Source organism: Sciurus vulgaris (genome assembly GCF_902686455.1).
Source record: "Sciurus vulgaris genome assembly, chromosome: 15".
Lineage (NCBI taxonomy): Eukaryota > Metazoa > Chordata > Mammalia > Rodentia > Sciuridae > Sciurus > Sciurus vulgaris.
In genome coordinates, this window is record NC_136476.1 from 85,190,063 (window position 1) to 85,203,980 (window position 13,918).

Sequence of the window (13,918 nt, forward strand, 5' to 3'; positions counted from 1 at the left end):
GCCTGCTCGTTAAGCCCCAGCCCCTCAGTACCTGGGGATATGACAGCCGGGGCTGAGCGTTGCCCTCGGGTCCTTGTGGATTAGGTCTCGGGGAATCGGATCCTCAAGCGAATCGGATCCTCAAGCCGCGTGCGCTCTCAGAGAATGAATTCACATGATCCTAGATAAACCAGCTTTTCTGGGGCCGCAGCACAATGCAGGTCCAGACAGCAGCCCCCTGGGCCAGCTCCCGGTGCCAAGCCTGCTGCAGCCCTGCAGGGCTGCTCCTAGGGCAGCCTGGCCTCCTTTCTGAGACTCGGTTTCCTCATCTGCATGCTGGGGTGCTCCAGTCCTTCAATGGGGGCCCTGGGAGGCCTCAGAGGGGCACATGAGTTTTAGGTCACTGCCTGGCTTTTAGTAGGGGGCATGTGCCGGGTGCTTGGCATCCCCCTAGGCAACCGCCTGCCCACATGGTGTCTTCGTCTTTGGGCCTCCCCAGGACCAGCTGTCCACTGTGGGGTCTGTGCCCTCTGGGTGTCGGGTAGCCAGGGGCAGCTCACGGAAGCCTTCAGGGCCTGAGAGCAGCCCCTGAGAGGCAGGCAGGAGGGGCACAGCTACCTGGTGGTGGCAGAACTGGGGCAGGCTCCTCTGCAGGGCCCTCCCAGAGGGCCGGCCAGCCTTGACCATGGCGCCACCTTGTGGTGGACTCTGGCAGTGTGAGCAGCCGTCAGGAGGTGGAGGGAGCTGGAACCCTCTTGGTGCCGGGCATGGCAGGCTGCTCCCGTCCCCACACTCATCCCTGTCTTGTCAGGGGCCAGTCCTCTGGGCCAGACTTCAGCATGGTCGGCACCTGTCCAGCCTCCTCCGACTGCTCCAGCGGGCACCTGTGGTGGACGGTGCTGGGCTCTGGCCCAGCAGCCCTGGGCCTCTGCTCTGGGCTCTGAGGCCACGGGGGAGAGCACTGTGCCCAGAGCCTCCGTACGGGAGCCCTGGGGCCTGTGGGGTCAGCACTGCCTGTCCGGCCCTGGGCCCCGCTGGCTGGCATCCTCCCTCTGCGGGGGGAGGGGTAGTCCAACAGCAGTGGTGCCCAGCTGTTGGGCTCCGCGGGGGCCAGGGCCGTCCTGTGCCATGAGGCTGAAGCCCGTGCCCCGCAGGCCATGCTGGGAGGTCAGGCCCTCAGGAGGACGACAGGAGGGTCTCTGGGAGAAGCCGCAGGCACCGAGAGGGATGCGCATGCTGTGGTGTGCACGCGCCTGTGTCCCCACGGTGGCCACGGGACGCCCAGCCTGCACCCTGGGTGGAGGACTCCAGGAGAAAGCTGGCCAGAGAGATCAGGCGGCTGGTCCTGGGGCACGTGGAGCTGGTGTGCCTGGCGGCAGGCCCTGGGCCCCCGTCCTGCACGTCCAGCACGTCCAGCAGGAATGCCCCAGCGGGTGGCAGTCAGTGGGGGCGGGAGTGGGGCAGGGGCCTCCTCAGAGAAGGTGCTTAGGTAGGGTGCCTTTCATGCCGCGTCCCCTGACCCCATGCTTGCCTCCATGGCCCCTTGGTCCCTGGAAAGGACGAGGGACCTCTACTCAGGGTGTCCAGCTGCCAGGGAAGTGACCCCCACAGGATGGGGTGTCCTTAACGGAGATTGGACCGGCAGTTCTTGTCCCCAGGACGTGTGGTGCTGTAGACAGCAGTGTCTGTGCGGTGCAGGCACAGTGGAGGGAGCCCTGAGGCGCAGCCTGGGTGTGGACCGCAGGCGGCGGCTCAGCTCAGGCCGGCAGCTGGGGCTCCGCTGTGCCGCTGGGCAGCGCTGCTGCCATGGACTGTGCTGCTGGAGGACAGGGCCATGCCTGCCCTGCCGGCCCCGTGCTGGGGCCAGGTGTCTGACCGCTCCACCCAGCCCAGTGGGACGCTGTCTTTGGCCCTCGCCATGGCAGAGCGGTTATGGCCCCATATGCAGCGTCTGGGACTGCGATAGGTGGTGCTGGGCTGTATGGCCGGCAAAGTGGCCGGCCCCGGGCTCAGCCTCAGAACAGGAGGGACAGAGCCGTCACCTCCCACTGCCTGCTGCTCATGCCCTGACCAAATGGCACAAGGCAGTACCAAGCATGGCAGGCTTGTCATTCCTTTGGCACCTACTGTGTGCCAGGCGTTGTGCTAATGGCCGGGGTGCACACAGAGGGCTGCCTGTGCAGGACAGGCCACGGATGGCAAGAACCACCACGGCACGTGCGTTCTGTGGAGTCAGCAAGCGGCTGAAGACAGGGCGGGCGGAGGGCTTGAGGTGGCCAGGCAGGGCCTCCCTGGGAAGGACCAGAGGGCAGGCTTGGATCCGGCACTTGTGGGCCCCTGGGGAGCCTGGAGACCGGGTGTGCAGCCCTGGGTGGGCAGGGCTGTGGGCACCTGCGGCTCTGAGCACCTGCTCCTCCCAGCCTGGGACCACCTGCCAGAGGGTCAGCGACACGCGCACAGGGGGCAGTGTGGGTGTGGACACTCCGTGCTGATGACGACCCACCCTGCCAGGGACGCCCCAGCCGCAGGTCACGTGGCGGAAGGGCCCGTCGGCTGAGCTCCTGCCTGGCCGGCCAGGCGTGGTGGTGCTGGAGGAGGGGTCTCTGTTCCTGTCCTCGGTCTCGCCCATGGACAGCGGGGACTACGAGTGTCAGGCCACAAACGAGGCAGGCTCGGCATCCAGGAGAGCCAAGCTGGTGGTCCTCGGTAAGTGGGCACCAGAGCCGGGCCAGCTGACAGAGGCAGTGGGGTCCCAGCGACAGGCTTGTGCCCACCTGGCGGGAGGCCCGTGGTGACGCCAGGCTCTGGTGGGAGCACCAGGTCCCGGGCCCGAGGGCGGCTGCAGGTCCTGCCCCAGTGCCGGGAGGGCCAGGACTAGAGGGCGATGCACCTGCTTCCCCGAGACGCCCACAGGAGCAGCATGGGGGAAGCAGCTGGTGGCCTAGCGGGCACGTCCCTGCCAAGGTGGACGTGAGCGTGGAGCCCACAGCCCAGCTCTGCAGCACGACTGCTACGGCCGGCCCCGGCCCTGGCCCCCGTCACCAGCAGGGAAAGCTCCCTGGGTGCTGTGTAGGGGGACACCATGGGCGGGGCTCCCAGCCAACCTGAGCCTCAGGTCAGTCTCACCAGCACCCGTGGCCACCTGTGCTTCCCCGCCACCAGCCCTGCACTCACCCCGTGATGACGTGCTCAGGGGATTTCCCGCAGAGACTGGCCCAGGCGCCGTCAGAGACTGACTCGGGCAGGGAGGGATGGGGACTAGGTAGGGTTGAACCCGATGCTGGGGGCTCCCACGTCCTGCAAAGACCGAGAGTCCCTGGGCCCAAAGAGGACTATGCTGATCCCTGGGCGAGGCTGCCGCAGCCACCCACAGTCCACAGGGCCCCTCCTGCCCTCCTGGAGCAGATGACGGCAGGCAGACCTCTGGAGCCCAGGGACAACCCTGAGGACCACGGGTGGACGGGAGGGCTGTCTGTCCAGGCCACGAGGGACGGCTGTGACGGTCACCGTGGCTGCAGCTCGAGGAGCTGGGAGGTGGGGCAGCTCTCTGCTTCTCCTTGCTTCCCAAGTGCCCCCCAGCATCCGAGAGGACGGGCACAAGGCGAACGTGTCGGGCATGGCTGGGCAGCCTCTGACACTGGAGTGTGACGCAAGTGGCTTTCCAGCCCCTGAGATCACGTGGCTCAAGGATGGGCAGCTGGTGGGTGTCCCCCTGGGATGGACGGGCTGTGGTTGGGATTTGTGTGGTGGCAGAGGTGACAAGGGCCTTTGGGGATGCACTGTGGTCCATGAAGAAGCCCGGGTGGGCCCTGTGGGAGAGCCCCGTTCCGTTCCGCCCCCCAGGCCTGGGTCTCCCGGGTATGGTGCCCACGCGCTGCCTCTGGTCTCCCCTCCCAGGTCTCTGAGACGGATAGCCACCGCCTCCTGGACAGGGCCAGGTCCCTCCACTTTTCCAGGATCCAGGAGGGCGATTCTGGGCTCTACAGCTGCCAGGCAGAGAACCAGGCGGGGGCCGCCCAGAGGGATTTCCATCTCCTTGTGCTCGGTGAGTGAGACCCGGGCCTGTGACCCTGGAGCATGTGCCTGTGGTGAGCAGGCAGCACCAGGGGCCCTGATAGACCCAGCCTCTGTCCTCCTGGAGCCAGCAGGGCAAGGGGACACACTAGACAGTCCCATGAGTGACCGAGTGAGGAGTGGCTGCGCCCAGAACTGGGCTGAGGCCTGTGCAGGGTGCCTCCTCCTGGCAGGCTGGGGAGGGCGTGCTGGACGCGGGCCTGCAGGGGCAGAGCCCAAGGTCTGCCAGCGATGGGGTCCCAGCGTCCCCCGTCCCTCTCACCCTCAGTGCCCCCTGCTGTGCTGGGAGCTGGTGCTGCCCAGGAGGTGCTGGGCCTGGCCGGTGCAGATGTGGAGCTGGAGTGTCGGGCCTCGGGGGTCCCCAGGCCCCAGGTGGAGTGGACCAAGGACGGGCAGTGAGTGGCCCCTGGATGGATACATGGGGTGGTGCCAGGCCGGGGCCAGCTGGAGGGGCTGGACCCTCGGAGGGAGCCTGATGGGCACGGCCGGTGCCACCAAGCTGAGGGTAGTGCAGGCACCGCCTGCCCAGTGGAGACGCCCAGGTAGACCCCGCTTCCACCCCAGCAGGGGCTTCTCATTCCGTCATCTTTAAAAAAAAAAAAACTCAATTTATTTGTTTCAAGATAAAATCCACATAATGTCCAATTCAGTGGCATTTGATGCGTCCCCAGCATTGGACCACGGTGGCCACCGCCTGTCCCGGGGCATTTCATCTCCCCAGAGGGAAACCCGGTGCCCACCAGGTGGCCACTTCCCCGTCCCCTCCCCCGCTGGCTGGCAGGCAACCTGTTCCCACATCCCCGTAAGTGGAACCGGCTTGTCCGTGGCCTCTCGTCGGCTTCCTTCTCTCGGCACGTGTCTGAGGTCTATCTGGCTGCGCGAGCATCACAATGCCTTTCCTTCTTGGGGCTGACGGGTGTTCCTGTGTGGACGGAGCCCCTGCTGAGTGTCCCTCGATGGACGTTCAGCTGGCTTCTCCTTTTGCTGGACCCTCTGAGCAGCCCTGACGACAGCCTTCCCTGCACCCCTGCAGGCCTGTCCTCCCGGGAGACCCTCGCACGCAGCTCCAGGAGGACCGCCAGGTCCTCAGGATTGCCAGCGCTCACCTGGGGGACGATGGGCGGTACCAGTGCGTGGCCTTCAGCCCAGCAGGCCAGCAGGCCAAGGACTTCCAGCTCCGAGTCCACTGTGAGCCCCAGCCCCTTCCAGCCCAGCTGTGCTGCCTGGGAGAGAGGATAGGGCAGGAGCGGGGGCCACGGAGGCCGCGTCCCCAGTGCAGACCAGCGCGTTTCCCAAGTCCCTCGGATTCGCTTCTGATGCCTGGAGTGACTCCAGTGATACTGGGAATGATTCCTTTAACTTTTTATTCAGATCAGTCACTCTACACTGAGACATGTTTACTTAGAAGGTTACTTAGTAGCTCAACTCTAAGGGGGAAGCATCGCCCCCTGCTGTTAATGGAAGGGAGCAGAGAGACAAGTCCAGCAGAGGGGCAGAGGGCACACAGCCTGCGCCTGCTCTCTGCTGAAAAGGGGAGTAGAGTAGAAAGTGCTGGAAGGTCAGGGAGAGCGCCTTTCCCTGCAGTGAGGAGGGCGGAGGGCGATCTGGGGAGGGCCTTGCCACTTTGTTCTGGAATATGGACATTTTAGGCCACACCCACCTGCCCTCCCCCTGGGCAGAGGGGGGACCTGCCCTGCGGAAGCCCTGATCTAGTCCAGCCCTTTGTTTCACAGATGGGGTGACTGAGGCCCAGAGAGGGGATGGGACCATATAGTGAGTTAGAGGCAGAGCGGGGTCCAGAGCCGAAACCTGTGGCCCCCCCTACCCACTTCTCCTGTGCTAACTGGGCTTGCGTCACAGCAGCATGACCCTGAGCTGTCCCCACACCCCACTCCCTTCCCCCACACCTTCTGCACCCCCCAGGTAGGAGCCTGTGACAGGTGCTTGTGGCCCAAGGGCATGTGCATGCCGCCTATGGACACCAGCCACTGGGTCAGGGGAGGTGGCTTGTGACCAGCCCTTTTCCTGTGCCTGTCCTTCCCAGCACCCCCCACCATCTGGGGCTCTAACGAGACAGGCGAGGTGGCAGTCATGGAGGGCCACCCAGTGCAGTTCCTGTGTGAGGCCCGAGGAGTGCCCACGCCTAATATCACCTGGTTCAAGGATGGGGCCCTGCTGCCCCCCAGCACTGAGGTGTTCTACACCAGGGGTGGCCGGCAGCTGCAGCTGGAGAGGGCCCAGGACGCGGATGCTGGTGTCTACACCTGCAAGGCCAGCAACCCCGTGGGGGCCACTGAGAAGTCCACCAGGCTGCAGGTTTATGGTGAGGGACGGCGTGGCCAGAGGGTGCAGGGTGGGAGGGGCTCTGACCAAGTGGGCCTTGCCGCCTCCAAAGGCCAGTGAGGAGGCAGCCTGAGTGGTCAGAGGGAAAACAGGGTAATGGGACCAGAGAGTTACCCCAAGCTACTTCAGCTCAGGGCCTCCTGCTTCCCTCATGAGGCCAGCGGGCAGGGCCTGCTGTGACCCAGGCTTCCCTTGAGGCCTAGGGTTTTTCTCTAAATTCCCCAGTGGCCATGGAGACCAGTGCTGGCCAGCTGCTGTGCTGTGGCTTACTGGTAGCTGAGCCCAGGGCCCTTCTCAGCCTGAACCCGATTACCCAACTGACAAAGGTCTTGGGGGCCAGTATCCCAATGTGGGGGTGAGCCCAGCGAGGCAGCGAGTGGGGAAGCCTGTCCTGGGTCACTCCTGGGGAGTCCTGTCGGCAGATCTTGCCCTGGTGACCTCAGCGTGGGCCATCCCCGAGGGCTGGGCTCTGGGGACATGCAAAGAGCTGGGAGGGCCTGACAGGGTCCCAGGCCCCCGGGAGGTGTGACGGGCCGCGGGCCGTCTCATGGGACACCTGGCCCCTTGTGACAGGTACTAGCCCCAGGGCCCTGAGCAGGGGGAGGGCTGTGTGGGCCAAGGCAGTCTCTGAGCGTAGCCAGCCATCAGCTCAGAGACGCTGGCTTTGGGCCCCGGGACCTCCTGGAAGCCGTGTGAGGGTGCACGTGTGAGCGCTCATTACAGCACCTTGGGGACCGGTCGCCGGCCAAGACCGCCCCGGCCCCCGTGTGGCACCGTCAGCTCAGCAACCTGGAGCCCTCCCCAGAGGGCGAGGCCAGTAGGCCTCACCTCCACCTTGCCACTTAACCCTCAGCACAGTTCAAACCCAGCCCCCTGAACCACTGCTGGCCAGTCAAGAGTCTGCCCAAGCCCTCTGCTGCTTGGTGCCCGGGAGGAAGGGGCTCAGGAGCAGTGGCCCTGGGGAGCTGTCGCCGGGTCAGGGACCTGCTGTGTGCGCCTTGGAGACCTGAGGGCCAGCCGTGTTCTACCCTGACGAGCTCACAGGGTGGCAGTGGGGACGGAGGGAGATGGAACCAGTGCCCTGGGAGGAGCCCCGCAGGCCACGGGGCGAGGGTCTTCTGACAAGGGTGTGGGAGGGGCTCCCAGGAGGAGCGGCGGCTGCTCGAGGGCTCCAGGGAACCGAGCAGGCCCTGAGCAGCCCCTGCTCTTCCCTAGTCCCACCGGCCATCGAGGGTGCTGGCGAAGGGCCCTATGCGGTGCAGGCCGTGGCTGGGAGGCCGGTGGCGCTGGAGTGTGTGGCCAGAGGCCACCCGCCCCCCACCCTGTCTTGGTACCGCGAGGGGCTGCCTGTGGTGGAGACCAATGGGACGTGGCTGGAGGCAGGTGGCGGTGTGCTGAGGCTGGACGACCTGGGGGAGGCGTCCGGAGGCCGGTTCAGCTGCGTGGCCAGCAGCCCCGCTGGGGAGGCCATGCTGCAGTACAACGTGGAGGTGCAGGGTGAGTCCCTGGCCCCTCCATCGGGCTGAGGACCTCCTCCCAGTACTGGAGCCAGAGCCGGGCACCCCCGAGGGCGGGGGGGGCGTGGCAGAGGCGGCTCAGCACCTGGCACGATGAGGAGGCTGAGGCCCAGGCTGGGGTCGGCAGGGCTAGGACGTGCAGGATTGAGCCCTGAGATCCACGGTCTCCACTCATGCCCAGGACCTGGAGCCAGGCGACTCAGGGCAGCTGGCACCATAAATTAAAAAGAAAACCAAAACTTCCTAAGACGGAAGCTGGGCGTGGGCCCTGGCCGCTGCTCGGTGGCTTCTCTGAGGGGCAGACTCCCTGCTTTGCCTCTGTGCTGGCTCGTGTGGCTTCAGAGGGACGGGGAAGCAGAAGACAGGACTCTTGGGCCTTGGTCAAGGGGGAGGGGACAGACATGAAATAAATGGCTGGCACCTGCAGGGAGGCCGGGCGGCACTCACCCAGCCTTGGGACCATTTTCAGGGACACTAAGGGTGAGGTGCAGCTGGGATCTTGGTAGGGTCTGTGCTGGGGTCTGCTCAGCTCTGACCATCCAATGGCCTGTCCTGCTCACAGTGCCTCCACAGCTCCTGGTGGCTGAAGGCCTGGGACAGGTGACCGCCCTCGTGGGACAGCCCCTGGACCTTCTCTGCCAAGCCTCAGGCTCCCCAATGCCCACCGTCCAGTGCGTATGAGGGCAAGGCCAGGGATGGGGGAGGCAGAGAGCATGCTCCAGGCCTAGCGGGTGGAGCTGGGTCCTGTTCCCAGCAGGATGTCCCCTCCCCACCCACCTAGGTGGCTGCAGAATGGCCGCCCAGCTGAGGAGCTGGCTGGGGTTCGGGTGGCCTCGCAGGGGTCCACGCTGCATGTCAGTCACGTGGAGCTGGCCCACGCGGGCCTCTTCGCCTGCCAGGCCAGCAATGAGGCAGGCACTGCGGGAGCAGAGGTGGAGGTGTCTGTGCATGGTGAGCTGGTGCCTGGGGCCCTGGGGCAGTGGGCAGCCTGAGGTGCCAGGGCAAGGGGAGCCCGAGGACCCTGGCCATCCTGGGAAGCACATGTGGCTGGTCTCCTCCGGAGGACACTTCTGGCTCACTTCCCAGTCCCCAGGGAAGTGGGCATGAGAGGCTGGCCACCTATCACACCTGTCACCCCTCCAGTCCAGCTCTTGGCCCCTGCTCCCCTTGCAGTGCCTCTTCCTGTCACTCCAGCCACCTGTCCACGTGTCCATAAGCCAACAGACACTCAGTTCTCTACATACAGTGGCACCCTCTCGCCTCTGCCTCAGCCTGGCTCCTCCCTGTCCTTCAGAGCTGTCCTGAAGACCCTTTCCTGCAGGAAGGCTCCGCTCTGTTCTAATAGCCCTGACCAGCCTCTCACGGCAGAGCCCACCACCCACTGGGATGGATGGCTCTTGTGCCTGTCCACTCTGCATCCAGAGTGCTGTGAGGCCTGAGGCCACCTCTGCTCTGTCCGGAGGTTCAGGACAGTTCTGGGCACAGAGTGGATGCTCAATGTGCATGTGGACACATGGATGGATGGATGGATGGATGAGTAGATAGAATGGATGGATGGGTAGAATGGATGGCTGGACCAATGGATAGGATGTAGGTAGGTGAGTAGGAAAATGGGTGGATGGAGGGATGGATGGATGGGTGGATGAATGGATGGATGGGTGGGTGGGTGGATGGGTGGATGCATGGATGGGTGGATGGGTGGATAGGCAGGTAGGTAGGTGAGGAGGAAAATGAATGGGCAGATGCATGGATGGATGGGTGGGTGGATGAGTGGATGGATGGGTGGATGGATGGGTGGGTGGGTGGATGGGTGGATGGGTGGGTGGATGGATGGGTGAGTGGGTGGGTGGATGGGTGGGTGGATGGGTGGTGAGTTGGCCCATGTATGGATGATGGGTAGATGGATGGGAGAACTTTTAAAGGGAAAGAGGAGTTCCTTCCCCTAAGCCAGGTGTTTGTGGGGGAGTAGGTGGGAAGCTAGAGACCCTGGCCCAGCCCTGCAAGGCTCCCCCTACCTCCAGGCTTCGAGGGGATTTCTGGGTGCCCCTGTGCACTTCCTGAGCCTGACCCAGGCCCACCTATCTGCCCCTCCCCAGAACTGCCATCCGTCAACATCACGGGGGGTGAGAACATCACGGCCCTTTTCCTGCAGTCCGTGGCCCTCCAGTGTGTAGGGGCTGGAGTGCCTCCCCCAAGCCTCCGCTGGTGGAAGGACGGGGTGGCCCTGGCCACTTCAGGGGGGAGCCTGCAGGTATGTGTAGGGCCCAAGGCTGGGAAGCTAGGCACAGGTGGACAGGCCACTCTCAGAGGCCTCAGAGACCCTGTGCAGGGCCTCGGTCCTTGAGGGTGGGATGGTGCTGAACTCTCAGCCTGGGGACACTCAGTGGATCCTGGATGCTGGGCCTGGGTGCTAACCAATTGCAGGTCCCAGGAGCTTCAGCCATCAGAGGGCATGGGAGGGAAAGTGTGCTCGGAGACCAAGACCCCCTGCAATCTGAGTGCTTGGCCGGTGACTCACTCCCAGAGCTTTCCTGCCCCAGGGGTCACCAGCAGCTGGCCTCTCACCATGTCCTGCCATTGCTGGGACGGTCCCCCCATCCTAGACTCTGCCTTCCCCAAGCACACAGCCGCACGGCTCCCTCTGGCCTCTCCTCCCCCAGATGGAGAAGGTGGATCTGAGGGATGAAGGCGTGTACACCTGCACGGCCACCAACCTGGCTGGGGAGAGCAAGAGGGATGTGGCGCTGAAGGTTCTGGGTGAGGAGCTGGCCTGGGGTGGTGGGTGACCCCTTGAGGGCCCTCGGGACCAGCACGTGGCTGGGGAAGGGGAGGAGGTAGCCTGTGGGCCTGCAGTTGTGCCGGACGGGGTTTTCAGTGGCCCATGTTCAGTCCACCTTTGCTCGTTGAGTCATCTGGGGGTTCGCTTGCAGCCCCACAAGTGTGGGCAGATCTCTGCTCTGGCGTGTGGATTCCCCCTGGCGTGCGGGCCACCCGCTCTGCTGGGGGCAGTGCTGCGGTGTCTTAGTGGCTGCAGTAAAGACCACAGCCCACAGCTCTGTTCTTGGGCGTGGTTCCGGGAGTGGGCCCTTCACAGTGCATGGACCTTTGTAGGGCCCTTGGCCAGGACCCTTGGGGAAGATGGGAGCGGGGTGGGGCTCCCAGGCCCCCCGACAGGCTGGATCTCTCCCGTCTCCCCAGTGCCCCCCAGCATCGAGCCAGGCCCAGTCAACAAGGCCGTGCTGGAGAACGCTTCGGTCACCTTGGAGTGCCTAGCTTCAGGAGTGCCCCCCCCAGGTAGGACCCTCCCTACCTGCAGCAGGCCCCAATTCCCCCCTAACAGGGCCAGCAAACACCCTAGCACTGCCGTGCCTGGACCCTTCTGGGGAGCAGCAGCTTCCCCCATTCCCTCTTCCACGGCTGTTTACCCAGCGGCATCCTGCCAAGTCCTCGCCAGGGCCTGGAGCTCTGCCCTGGGCCTGCGGCAACCTGCAAGCTTCTGCTCAGAGTCTGCAGCTTCCCAGGGCGGGCCCAGGTCTGGGGTGAGGACCAGGACCTCCTGTTCATTTCTGTCTGGGCGTCTAGACCAATGGTCGTGGAAAGGGCTGGGTGCTGGGGTGAGGTGCCAGTGTCAGGCACTCAGGCTGCAATGGGGTGGTTGGGGGCCCAGGAGGGAGGCCACTCTGCTGTCCCCATCTGAACTAGGTGTCCCTGCTTCGCCTGGGGTAGGTGACCTTGGGAGGATTTGCCCCCTCCCACGGGCAACTGGTGAGGTCTGGGGTGGACCCTGGCAGGAAGTACAGAAACCAGAGAAGCACGTGGGGCACCCCAACTGCTGAGGCCACTGTTTGGGGCCCATGTTTTCTCTGAAGCTCTCCCTGGTGATCCCTTGCATCCCTCTCCTCTGCCCCAGATGCCTCCTGGTTCAAGGGCCGCCAGCCTATCTCTTCCCAGGCTGGGGTGACAGTGTCAGCTGATGGGAGGACCCTCCTCATCGAGCGAGCCCGACTCTCTGATGCTGGGAGCTACCGCTGTGTGGCCTCCAACGTGGCAGGCAGCACAGAGCTACAGTATGGCCTGCGGGTCGACGGTAAGCTGCCACAGAACCACGGGGCCCTTTGCCCAGAATAATATTTTCCTTCCAGAGTAATAGTGCTGCCCATTCCTCCACTTGTTTTTCTACTTATCTACCCATTTATCCATCCATCCATCCATCCATCTACCCATCCACACATCTATCCATCTACCATCCACACATCCATCCATCCATCTACCCATCCACACATCCATCCACCCATCCATCCACCCATTCACCATCCATTCATCCACCATCCATCCACCCATCCACCCATCCATTCATTCACCATCCACACATCCATCCACCCATCCATCCACCCATCTATCTACCCATCCACACATCCATCCACCCATCCATCCATCCACCATCCATCAACCCATCCACCCATCCATTCATCCACCATCCACCCCCCCATCATCCATCCACCCATCTATCTACCCATCCACATATCCATCCACCCATCCACACATCCATCCACCCATCCACACATCCATCCACCCATCTACCCATCCACCCTTCCATCATCCATCCACCATCCATCCACCCACCCACCATCTACCCATCCACACATCCATCCACTATCCACTCATCCATCCATCCACCATCCATCCACCCACCCACCATCTACCCATCCACACATCCATCCACTATCCACTCATCCATTCACCATCCACTCATCCACCCACCCATCCCACATCCATCCACCATCCACCCATTCACCCATGCACACATCCATCCACCATGCACACATCCATCCACCCATCCATCCACTCATTCACACATCCATCCACCATCCACACATCCATCCACCCATCCATCCATCCACCATGCACCCATCCACACATCCATCCACCCATCCACACATCCATCCACCTATCCACCCATCCGCCCATCCACCATTCATCCACCTATCCACCCATCCATCCATCCACCATCCACCCATCCACATATCCATCCACCCATCCACCATCCATCCACCTATCCACCCATCCACCCATCCACCATTCATCCACCTATCCACCCATCCATCCATCCACCATCCACCCATCCACCATCCATCCACCATCCACCCATCCATCCTCCCATCCATCCACTCACCCACCATCCACCACCCATCCATCCTCCCATCCACTCATCCATCCACCATCCACCCACCCCATCTACCCTTCTATCTACCCATCTACCCTCTACCCATCCATCCTTCTGTCTCTCCCTCTATTCACTTATCCACTCATCCACCCCCCCAGCCGTCCACCCCCTGCCTATCAATCCAATCATTCACATAGTCATCGTTTTTCTGTCTCTTCATCTTCCATTCAGCGGCAGTTATTGAGTACCCGTTCTGAGAAAACCTGGCACTATAGCCCTGAGTAACAAAGAGCCAGCAGCCTCCCCTACCCAGGATGCAGTAACTGGGTCGTTACCCAGAGCACTACTTTGTGAGAATCGCTATGAGAGCTAAGAACTGTGAAGCGCTGCTCAGGGCCATCACTGGGCATCTGGGAGGCATCACTGACAGCTAGGAACCTGCCCTGGTAGCTCCTCCAAGGCTCAAGGCTGAGCCTGGGTATCTGAGAGCCTCAAAGGAGGCTGGGGGCCCGGAGCTCACAGACCCGGAGAGGAGGGCCAGGGCAGCCATAGGGAGCTGGTGCTGCTGGGCTTCACGGGCCAGGGAGAGCTGGGCTTCGTCCTGGAGCTTCATCCTGCAGGTGGCACGGTCATCCTCCAAGATACGGTGGAATCTTCTGGTCGTCCTCTGTCCCCACCCCATCCCCTGGTAAACGACTCCTGCTGACCCAAGGCCCAAGCTCAAACACAGCTCCGAAGCTGGTCCACCCTGGGCAAGTGACTTCCCCTCTCTGAGCCTCAGCGTCTCATGGTAGAAGCCTCTGGTGTGGAAAGGATGAGCTGGGCCTCCTCAAGAGCTGCA

General features: G+C 63.3%; 1 protein-coding gene across 1 annotated transcript in view; it reads left to right on the forward strand.

The window, feature by feature from the left end:
• The window catches only part of HMCN2 (hemicentin 2), a 122,271-nt gene that overhangs the window by 56,355 nt on the left and 51,998 nt on the right, over window positions 1-13,918 (forward strand). Inside the window, exons 26-38 of the mRNA XM_079111791.1 lie at window positions 2,491-2,685; window positions 3,549-3,679; window positions 3,877-4,024; window positions 4,322-4,448; window positions 5,087-5,241; window positions 6,098-6,376; window positions 7,612-7,893; window positions 8,476-8,584; window positions 8,695-8,864; window positions 10,010-10,164; window positions 10,574-10,670; window positions 11,112-11,207; window positions 11,824-12,000. Of these exons, the coding sequence (XP_078967917.1) occupies window positions 2,491-2,685; window positions 3,549-3,679; window positions 3,877-4,024; window positions 4,322-4,448; window positions 5,087-5,241; window positions 6,098-6,376; window positions 7,612-7,893; window positions 8,476-8,584; window positions 8,695-8,864; window positions 10,010-10,164; window positions 10,574-10,670; window positions 11,112-11,207; window positions 11,824-12,000 (2,121 nt within the window). The remainder of the gene's footprint in view (window positions 1-2,490; window positions 2,686-3,548; window positions 3,680-3,876; window positions 4,025-4,321; window positions 4,449-5,086; window positions 5,242-6,097; window positions 6,377-7,611; window positions 7,894-8,475; window positions 8,585-8,694; window positions 8,865-10,009; window positions 10,165-10,573; window positions 10,671-11,111; window positions 11,208-11,823; window positions 12,001-13,918) is intronic.